At 42.6% G+C, this 11,202-nt stretch overlaps 1 protein-coding gene across 1 annotated transcript in view; it reads right to left on the reverse strand.

Moving 5' to 3' along the window:
* CSMD2 (CUB and Sushi multiple domains 2) overlaps positions 1-11,202 on the reverse strand; it is a 972,861-nt gene that overhangs the window by 26,965 nt on the left and 934,694 nt on the right. The window contains 4 exon segments of the mRNA XM_006886423.1: positions 5,441-5,620; positions 6,157-6,268; positions 7,919-7,992; positions 9,088-9,261. Of these exon segments, the coding sequence (XP_006886485.1) occupies positions 5,441-5,620; positions 6,157-6,268; positions 7,919-7,992; positions 9,088-9,261 (540 nt within the window).

Genomic DNA, 11,202 nt, shown 5'->3' on the forward strand with positions numbered 1-11,202 from the left:
TACAGATTGAATAGGTATGGAGAAAGGATATAGTACTGAATATCCCATGGACTGCAAAAATAACAAACAGATATGTCCTGGAGAAAGTGCAGCCAGAGTGATCCTTAGAGGCAAGGATGGAGAAACTTCACCTCACATACTTTGGGTGTAGTGTTAGAAGGGTCTATTTCTTGGAAAGGAACATCATGCTTGGAAAAGTGGAGAGTCAGTGAAAGAGAGGAAGACCTTCGATGAGATGGATTAGAACAGTGACTGTACCAATGGGCTCAAGTATGTCAGAGATGATGAACACAGCACAGGATAGGGCAGGATTCAGTTCTGTTGTTCATAAGGTTGCTGTGAATCGTATATGACTGACAGCATCTAACAAAACAACAACCCCTGCATCACAGGATTACGGTGAGGATTAAATGAGCCAATACATACAACGTTATTAGAATAACTCTTGGCACACAGTGAGATCAGCATCTGGAAGAGAACAGAGGTCTAATGCCATTCTAGCAGCAAACTGTTCCTCTTTACTTGCTGGATTAGACATCGCTTTCTCTAGGAAGACTTCTCTGACTCCTCCCGTTCTTCCCAATCGCTGATGTCATGCCCTTCTTCCCCATTCCCACTGTCTTCAGTGCATTTTCCAAGTTCCTGCTATAACTGATGATCTGTCTGTCTCCCATAGCAGAATATGTGCTCATTTAGGGCAGGTTTTGTTGTTGGTTTTTTTTTCTTTTTCTTTTCTTTCCCTCTATGCCTCTCAAGACAGAGAAAAAGGAAGCACAGCACTAATGCTCAGTAAACAGAGGACGAATGAAAGAAGAGGAGGAGGAGGCAGGCCTGGGTACTGTGACAACCCCAAAATGATTTATGAGGTGGTGCTGTTTTATCAAGTGAAGTTATTCCAGTTTGGTGGAAAAAAGAGCTTCCTGTTGCATGATGACTACGTATCATGAGTCTTTAAATTCAGACAAAAGGTAGAAATTTGGGATGTTTATTCAACATGTGTCTCTCTTTAGGCTGCTCTGTTTTGGTCTTCTTGACTTCAAAGTTGCAGAAAATCAGAAGCAGGGCTCAGCTCCAGGAAATCATGCTGTGGTGTTAAACAGTGGCCCCAAGAAGGGTATTCCCACAGCTCAATCTCTAGAATATGTGAATCTAATCTTATTTGGAAAAAGGTCTTCACAGATGCAATTAAAATAAAGATCTTGAAATTAGATTATCCTGGATTATTTGGGTAGGCTTTAAACCCAAAGATGAGTCCTAGAAAGAACATATGAAGATACAGAAGGAAGTTGTGTGTAAGGGAAGACAGAGATAAGAACGATGTGGGCACAGGTTACAGAATACAGGAATGCACCAGTAGCTGGAAGAGTCAAGGAACAGAATTTCCCATACAGTCCTGCTGATGAAGAAATACTGTCCTCATGCTGATCCCATGAGATAATTAGATTCTGATGCTTTAGGCTACAATGTTTGTATACAAGCTATTATGGGAGATCTAGGTGAAGAAAAAAAATCCCAAAGATCCTGTTGCTTTAGGTTATAATGCTTGTATACAAGGCGTTAAGGGAAATCTGGGGGAAAACCCCCCCAAAAACCCACTGCTGTCAAGTTGATTTTGATTTACGGTAACCCTCTTTCAGTTTTTAGAAGCTATAAATCTTTATGGGAGGAGACTACCTATCTTTCTCCCACAGAGTGGCTGGTGGGTTAGAATCAACAACCTTTAGTCAACAGTCCAACATGTAACATTCCCAGGTTCATAAAAGACAGAAAAGAAAGAAAAGGTCAAAATAGATGTCAAAGAGGCTTTGAAACTTGCTCTAGGACACAGAGGAGCTAATGAGAATTGGAGAAATATAAACTAGGACAGCCAAACAGATTTCCAAGGGCAGCTTGAGAAGATAAAGGAAAATATAATGAAATGTGGAAAGACCAGGAGTTAGAAAATCAAAAGTGAGAAACATGCTTGGCATTTCACAAGCTCAAAGTACTGAAGAAAAAAAAAATTCAAATCTCAAGTATTAATACTGAGGGACTCTACGGGTAAACTAATGAATGATGCGTTGTTGTTATTGTTGTTAGGTGCTGTCGAGTTGAGTACAACTCATAGTGATGCTATGATTGACAGATCTGAACCCTGTTCTATCCTGTGCCATTCTCACAATCTCTGACATACTCGAGTCACTTGTCTATCCATTTGTATGAGGTTTTTTTCCCTTTCACTGATCCTCCACCTTTCAACCCATGATGTCCCTCTCCAAGGAACAGCCTCTCCTAGCAACATGCCCAAAGTATGTGAGATGAAGCTTTATCTCTTTTGCCTCCAAAAGAGCAGCGCTCTGGCTACATCTTCTCCAAGACATACCTATTTACTATTTTGGCAGAAAGTGGGATATACAGTACTCTTCTCCAACACTTCAGCTCAAAGGCATCAATCAATTCACTGTCCAGCTCTTATATACATAGCAAGTGAATGAAAAGACTGCCTGAATTAGGTGCACCTTATTCCTCAAACTGACATTGTTGCTCCTCAATAATTTAAACAGTTTGCCAATGAAGATTTTCCCCGTGCAATATGTCTCCTGATTTCCTGACTGGAACCAAGGGTGCATCCAAGTAAGATGAAACTGTTAACAATTTCAATCTTTTCTTCATCTAGCCTGATTTTGCCTATTGACCCAATGGTGAAATTCTGTTTTCTTGATGTTGAGATGCAATCCATATTGAAGGCTGAAGTGTTTGATTTTATGCAGCAAGTACTTCCAAGTTCTCCTCACTTTCAGAGGGTAAGTTTGTGTCATCTTCACAATGTAGGTAATTGATGAGTCTTCCTCTGATCGTGATGACACATTTTTCTTCATAAAGTCTCAGATAAGTTTCTCAGCACACACACTGAAGAGGTATGGAGAATGGATACAACCATGACACACACCTTTCTTAATTGTAAACATCTAGTGTTTGCTTGTTTGCACAGTGGCCTCTTCAAAGTGAAGCACACAGTCAAATGTCTTCACATACTTAATAATGTACAAATAGGCACTCTCCTGGTAATGAGGTAATGATGTAGAAAGCTGTTTTTATGAATTGCCCTGCTAAGATTAATAGCAGACTATTTACGAGAAGCATCAGGTCAGCATACTTCCAAATACTTAACTAGTTGCATAAGTCCATACTTTCTTTTTTAAAAAACTTTTATTATTTTTTTGTGTGTACCATCAAATCAGATCTGACTGGTACAGGAGGAGATTGCCCCTCCTTCTCCAGCAGAGCATCTGGTGGATTCAAACTGCTTACCTCCGGGATTGTAGTGCAGCTTCTTGCCACTAGGCCACCAGAGCTCCCTCTCTAAATCCATACTTTGTAATAACAGCTCCACCTGTGGCTTAGTTCCCCATTTCCACTCTGTTCTGTGGATCCAAAGATTTGCTAGAAGGTCCTCCAGGGACTCAGACCCATCAGGGGAATGACTCACGTGACTGTAGGTACGCAGGTCAGGTTTTTTGTAGAAACTGGTGAGCAACAGGCCAGGCTGGGCGCAGCAGGAAACCTAAACACAATCGTGCTCCTGCTCTCGTGCGGTGTTTTCACACACCCTGCCGTGTGGAGTATGCTCTCTTTATATTGCTGTTGATGATTAGCAAGAACATGCTGACTTGCAAGACCATGTGCCTGCAGTTAAGGTAGCTGGAGACTAGAGGGGCTAACTAATGGCTAAAAAAAGCCAACTTTTAGTCTAATACTGAATGCATTGGCAAAATACGCACTCCTGGAACTGATGAAATATCAATGGAAATACTTCAAGGAAAGGCTGCCCTGCTGGACATGCTTACTCATTTATGTCAAGGAAGACACTAGCTGGCTAGCCAACTAGAACTTATTTGTACCCACTGCAAAGAAAGGAAATCCAGAAATTAGAGAACTGTCTCACTAATATCACATAAAAGTAACATCTTGTTGCAGGTTATTTAAAATGGCTGGGGAAGTATATCAACAGGGAAAGGTCAGAAATTCAAGCTGGATTCAGAAGATGTGTAATGAGGGATACCATCAGATGGATCGCTTTGGAAAATGTACATGCACATTTTATTGACTGTGCAAAAGCATTTGACAGTGTAGATCATAACAAGTTATGAATACTGTTGAGGAGAATGGGAACTCCAGAACACTGAACTGTGCTCTTGTGGAACTATGCATAGTCCAGAAGCAGTCTTTCTAACAGAACAAGGAGATATTGTAGGGTTTAAAGCTAGGAAAGGTATGTTCCTGGTTCATATTCTTTCATCATAGCTATTCAATACATATGCTGAGTAAATGTTAACAAAAAGTTGGACCACACAAAGAAGAATGAGGAATCTGAATTGGAGGAAGACTTATTAACAACCTACAATATGAAGACACAACTTTGTTCACAGAAAATGAAGATCTGAAATACTTACTTATTAAAGACCATAGCTTGCAGTATAGAGTATTTCTCAACATAAAGAAAACAAAAATCCCTACAACTGGACCAGTATATTATATAAAACCATTATTGTAGAGTGAGTAGAAGGCTCCAAGGGGTGGGGGTAGAAGCAGAGGGAAAAGGGTGTGCAGGGAGAAGGAGGGATTAATCATGGGGTTGTACAATTTGTAGTTGGGGGGATGAGGGAAATTGAAAACAACACTGTATTCAAATTTTGTAAATAAACTAGCAGAAAATAAAAAAAAATAAATGAAAAGACTGAAGTTGTCAAAGCTCTCACTTTGTTTGGATCTACAATCAGTGTCCACTGAAGTAGTAGTCAGGAAATCAAATAGCATAATTGCAACAGGCAAATTTGCTGCCAAGGACCTTTTGAAAGTATTAAAGATTAAAGACGAAACTTTAAAGATTAAGATGCACCTGAAAACACTGCTATTTTCAACTGCTTCACATACACATGAAAATTGGAAGAAAATAACAAAATCTGAGTAAGAATTGAGGTTTCTGAGTTGTGGAATTATCAAAGAATATTGAATAACACCATGGACTGCCAAAAGAGTAAACAGATTTGTTCTGGAAGAAATACACCCAGAATGCTCTTCAGAATTGAGGAGGGTGAGACTTTGTCTCACATACTTTGGAAATGCTATCATGGTGGAGAGCCAGCCTCCAGAGAAAGACACCATGCTTGGTGAGTTGAGAGCAAAATCCAGAAAGACCTTCAGCAAGACAGACTGACAGAGTGGCTTCAAGAATAGGCTTAAGTTGAGCAGAACTTCTAAGAATGGCACAAGATCAGGCAACATTTTGTCTTGTATACAGAGTGGCTATGAGTTGGAGCTGTTTAGATGGCATCTAACAACAACAAAAACAGCAGGCATAGGAAATGAATGTACTTGTCTTTTGCCTTTTTTTGTCTTTTATCTCAAGCTCTGCTGCTACCCTGGTCTCCATCCCTGAGAGGGTAACTGACTCACTCACCCAGGCAGATTGGCGGTTTGCCTGTCCAGCTGCCATCTGCTTTGCAGGTGCGGTGCTCAGAGCCACCTTTCAGGGAGAAGCCCTCCTGGCAGGAGTAGATGAGCGTGTAGCCCATGGAAGGCAAGTCCAGGGCTCCAACATTGGCGTGGGTCGGCGTCTCTGGCTGCTTGCAGTGGTGGGCTGGATGAGAGGAAAGAGAATGTTGGAGATTAGAGTCCTCAGGAGCTTTTCTGGCAATGCCTTTGTTACATTCATAAACAATTTCCTTCCCACCCTTTACAGGGCCTTTTGTGCCTAATACTTCCCTCCTCATTCCCTATTTCCCTAGCTTCAATGACAATATGAATAGCCAAGATGGAGACAATATGGACATTGAGTTGGTCAACCCTGGAGGAATCCTAGCTTGTAGCGCTGTTTTTATGGAAGGGGTAATTTTAGTCAAATTCCTGAGATCTGCATCCCGAGGCCTAATCATGCAGTTGTTACTTTTTGCTGTAATGGCAAGTTCTTCTTGTCCTTGACGAGGGGTGCCTTCAAATATCAGAAAGGCATTTGTGTGACAGGGAAATGACACATCTTCTGCAAGGCTCTAAGAGGTACTATTAAGAGACCAATACTGAAGCTAATGTGAAGCTGTGAGCTTCCTGTCATTCACAACATGTATGCATGTGGTGGGTGACCAGCTTTCCCGGGGTGCAGGTGAAGTCTGCACTCACGGATGCAGTCGGGTGGGGTCCCGCTCCAGGTCAGGTTGGGGAGGCAGGTCCTGGTGGTGGAGCCCTGAAGCAGGTAGCCTTTCTGACAGCGGAAGAGCACTGTACTCCCAACCTGCAGCAAAAACAGGAAGTCCCATCACCACCCTCCGTTCAGCAACGCTCTGTACGCATCACCTGATTATTTTGTCTCACGTGACCTGAATTCTACCTATAGCCTCTGCCTAGAATATGCTTCTCTGAGTGGTTAAATCTTATTTATCCCTTCAGGCAATGTACTTCACACCTCTTCCTCAAAGCTTCTTCTTGTTGCCTGAGCCAGACTGAGACTCTTACGGAACACAGCACTCTGCTGTGATGGGCAGCATGTCAGAACCAAGAGTCCCTTGGATGTGAGTTCTGGCTTCTAGGCTTTCTCATGGAAATTCCCGAGTCTTTGCATGTATAGTACAGGGCTGGTCCTTACTACCCTGGAATGTGGTGACTCTTAAATGTGATAGTGGAATGGAAAGTGTTTTACAAAAGGAAAAGATCTTCACAAAGGAACATGCTTATCATGTCTGTCTTTTTCTATGTGTAAATTTCTTAAGGATTAGTTATTATTGTTCACTATTTTTTCAGTCTACAATGATTCATGGCGACCTTACGTAGAATAGAATGAAATGTTACCCAGGATCATCTTCATGGATGAGGAGACCAGGGATAGATTTCTCTTAATTACAGATACATCCTGCAGAGAAGGTGGCACTGTGCTTTGTAAATGTGAAGGGGAATTGCCACCCTCTCTTTACCTCCCCCTCTCCCCCCCAGCCATTTTCCCATCCGCACCCACTTTCCGCTAGCTCCTCATTGCTGGCCTCTTCACTTCTGCAATCACCAGCTCCATCTCCCCATCTCCTCTTCTCCAACCCATTTGGCATAATGCTGCCAGATCAATTTCCTAAACAGCAACTTGGATTATACTTCTCTCTGGCTCAAAAAGCACTCAGAAGTTCCTATTTCCTACAGGACCAAATTCAAGCACTAAGGGAAACTCATTATTTCCACTCTTTATCCCATGCCAACCTGATTCCCTCTTAGACTTCCTCATTTCACTCAGCAAATGGTACCTTTATCCACTCAGCTGTGCAACTGAAAACTTCAAGCCATCTCTGATTTCATCCTATCTTTCAACCCCTCATCAGTTAATTCCTCTTGGTTCGATCTACAAAACACCCCCCTCATTCTCATGTTCAGTTACACAGCCCAAATCTCACCCTTTCTCTCAAGCCAATGCACTTGTCTAAGTGCTTCTACACCTAACTCTTAAAATCCATTCCTTTCTCTGTTCAGAGTACCCCCTGCCACACTGTTCACATTCCCTCCTTTCCCCAGAGCTCATTCTGAGATGTGTCCACGAACTTGCATGTTGACAGAATACGTGGCATGTCTCGCTTGTCCCAGGTCTGCCTGTCTTATTACTGATTTCCTGCAAACATCCTGCACCAGCAATATGGAGTTGCTGGGAAGTATTTGTGGGATTACAAGTGATCCGTCTTTTCACACCAGCTTCTCTGATGCAAGAACCTTCCTGTTTCTAACCAGTGCTCATGTGCAGCACGTGGCTTGAGGTGTCAGAGCAGCTTTCTGCAGCTTCCAAGGCTTTCTTCTCTCTTTGTGTACCATCCAATTCTGTCCCAGAAAAGGTGTCTAAGGTCCCTGACGCTGACAATGACAGGACGGGACAGGAGGCAGGAAGGCTTGATCATCGCCAAGTTCACATTACCTGGTATCCCTGGGAGTTGTTCTGTATTCCAAACAGTGGCACACCAGGGTCCGTACACGTGGTCAGTGTTGGATCTGGAATTGCCAAAGAAACAGATCACATGGTGACAGCAAAGCTCAGAAAAAAGCCCAGAAAATAGAGCCACATCTTGACTTCTAGTCTCCCCACCTGACTTATGCTTCTGGCTGGTTTTACATACCCTTCCTCTCAGGACATCAAAACCGCCAAAGCAATTTTTTTTACATTATTTTTTTCAATTGGTTTGCTTATAAAGTTTATATACACTGTGTTTCACATTATTCTTCATTCATGTTGTGTTTCATACACTCATTCTCACTCATAATATTTTTAAAATTAATCACCTTTGGACCTTGTGCATCATTACCCTGTCTTTTTGTCTGGATCCTTCCCCTTTGCTTCCCCCACTTCCACTCAGTAAACTGTGTAGCCCCGTGGTTTCACCCCTACCTATCCTGACCCTCCACATCACCCCCCAACCTCTCTTCCATTGAGCAGAATCCTATTCATGGTGATCACATGTGTACAGGGTAGAAATGTGCTCCGAAGACTGAAGCTGATCACCAAGTCTTTCTTCTGAAGTGCAGCTGGGTGAATTTGAACCATTAACCCTTCGGGTTGTAGTCTAGTAGTTAATCATTTGCATCACCCAGGAGTTCCTCCTTAGCACAGGACCACTCCATCCAGTTTCTGAGGTTGTAAATCTTAAGGGGAAGAGACTACCAAATCTTTTTACCACAGAGCAGCTGGTGAGTTTGAACTGTCAACTTTTTGGATAAGAGTGCAACATGTATCCTACTATGCCACCAGGGATCTGTCACAGAGTATAAAATCAAGCCCCAAATCCACTACCATCAAATTGCTTCTGACTCATAATGAGCCTCCATCAGATTTCATCTTAATGGCAGGAGACGGCTCATCTTTCTCCTGTGGAACAGCTGCTGGATTTGAACCACAGACCTTTTGGTTAACAGCACAATGTACTAGGCGTTCTACCACTAGAGCTCCTCTCAGCATATTCACTCTGATTCCCTCATATTAAGGCTCGGTAGCCTGAGAGCATTGAAGGCAACAGGAAGCCAAGCAGTTGTTCAGGCCCAGAGGGAGGCTGTTTGCCAGCCAAGGCACTCTGTCCCCAGATTCCCTCTTACCTATGCAGCTGGGCTGGGTGCCACTCCACGTCCCATCGGACTGGCAAAACCTCCGCGGAGAGCCCACCAGCACCAGAGGGGGCTGACAGGAGTAGGAGACCGATGACCTGTAGGAGAAACCCCGATCCTCTCTCCTGCCACGGGGCGGCACCCCAGGATCTCCACAGAACACCGCTGGGAAGAAGAGAGAAAGGTGGATCAGAGGTGCTCCTTGCACCAGCCTGCAGCCCAGCCCCAGGCACGGCACTGCTCTCCTCTGCTTCGCTGGGCTCTGGAAACTGGGAGCTGTCCCCAAAAGTGCTTATACTTGCCTCGGCACTCCTCCTGTCCACACCCAAAATGCTTAATAATAATCATCAAGTTCTAGAATAACTCTTTAGGAAACTCAGAAACCTGAGCACAAATGCAGCCAAACCCAGAGCTTTCCCCATACATTGTCACACATACTCTCTTTTAGGCTTTTGTTTGGTGATGTGTTAATTTTTGCCTCATTGTAAACTTAATGCCCACATGCTTGCAAATCTTGCTTTGTTCATTTAATATCATGTAAGCAGTTTCCACATTTATGACATCATCTTTACTTACTGGCAATATAATTTTGCAATGAGGAGTTGGACCATAATCGCATTTTTATCCTAACACTTCTAGTAAGTATTTTCTATTCATATGAAGTTACATATGGCTTCTCCCCTAATCCCTGCACTAGTGGTATTTTCTCAGCATGCTTTAAGAGTACAGATTTATAATGCTGTGACTAGGGTGTGAGTGTGCCTATTGCTTTCAGATTCTATTAATATCAGAGTGAACCACTGAAAGTAGATTACCGAAGGCAATACATTCCTCATGAATGAGGAACACTCTTTAGGTTATAATATGTGTGCATGTGTCTATACAGGATCAGAGTTTCATAACCATATACAATATAAAATGAAAGCTAGGCAGTAGCCTGTGCCCTGACAGCTGTAACCTATGCCCTGGAACATAGTGACTTCACCTCATGATTAAAAAGTCTGAAAAACTGAAGGCTGATCTGATTGGATGCTACCATCTTCAGGATGCAGCTCACTCACAGAACAACAACAACAAAAAAACCAACCCCAAACGGCTGTCGTAGAGACCAGCTCAGCCTTGCTAATTAGTAATGTGACGCCAATCAAGACAATAAACTGCCTCTTTGAACTCAGATTGGTAAAATATTGTCAAAAGCCATTGTTAGTGAGAGTATGAATGAAATACCATCCTCATAAACTGATGGTAGGACCGTAAATCGGGACACTCTTTCTAGAAAGCAGTTTGGCAACATATGACAAGAAGTAGAGGGTGGATGTTCTGTAGCTCAGCATTCTTATGTCAGGGGCTTTATCACGGCAGTAAAAAAAAATGCTATTTTGGGGGCCACTTAATGCAGAACTTCTTCTAACAGATTAAATTGGGGTTCACTTATATTAATCATTAGTAAGAGACTAGATGGGTTGTAATATCCACAACTGTGGAGTTTTTGGCAGTCATTAGAAATGACATATGAATCAGAATGTATTGATACAGAAGGGTGTTGATGGAAAGGAATTGATGGCATGTCAAAGGCTAGAAAGAGATGTTCTGAAACAACACAATGCACACCATTTATAAAAGATTGTACACATGTCACTACTTATGCAAGGTGCACAGTGATTGATGTGGAAGTATAATTAAAAGCTTAATAAGCACAGTTAACTTTGGAGAGTGAGAGTTCGGATGATTTTGACTTTCTATGAATTTTCAGGTATAGTCTGAATTTTTATGTTGACTGTAATTAATTGTAAATATGCTTTCCTCCTATTTCTCAGGAGAAAAAGCAAGGTTGCTACATCGAGACTCAAGTGCTGACTTGCTGGCTTCCTTTGCTGGTTTGTGAGGGTTTAAGGATGAAACATGCACCTAACACAGCCCAGTCCGGGTCCATTCTCTCTGCTGGCTCTGGTTCCTCAACGAACTTTTGGCAGCACCCACACAAGTGCCAAGAGCAGGTCAATTATTTTCTATAAAACTAGATACATTTCAAGCAGGAAGAAAATAGAGTTCCTAATGCTTTCCCAAAGTGGAACCCAACACAACCCAACCCAAGCCCACCCAAGC

Source organism: Elephantulus edwardii, unplaced genomic scaffold, assembly GCF_000299155.1.
Source record: "Elephantulus edwardii isolate Elephantulus edwardi_28Jun2011 unplaced genomic scaffold, EleEdw1.0 scaffold00049, whole genome shotgun sequence".
Lineage (NCBI taxonomy): Eukaryota > Metazoa > Chordata > Mammalia > Macroscelidea > Macroscelididae > Elephantulus > Elephantulus edwardii.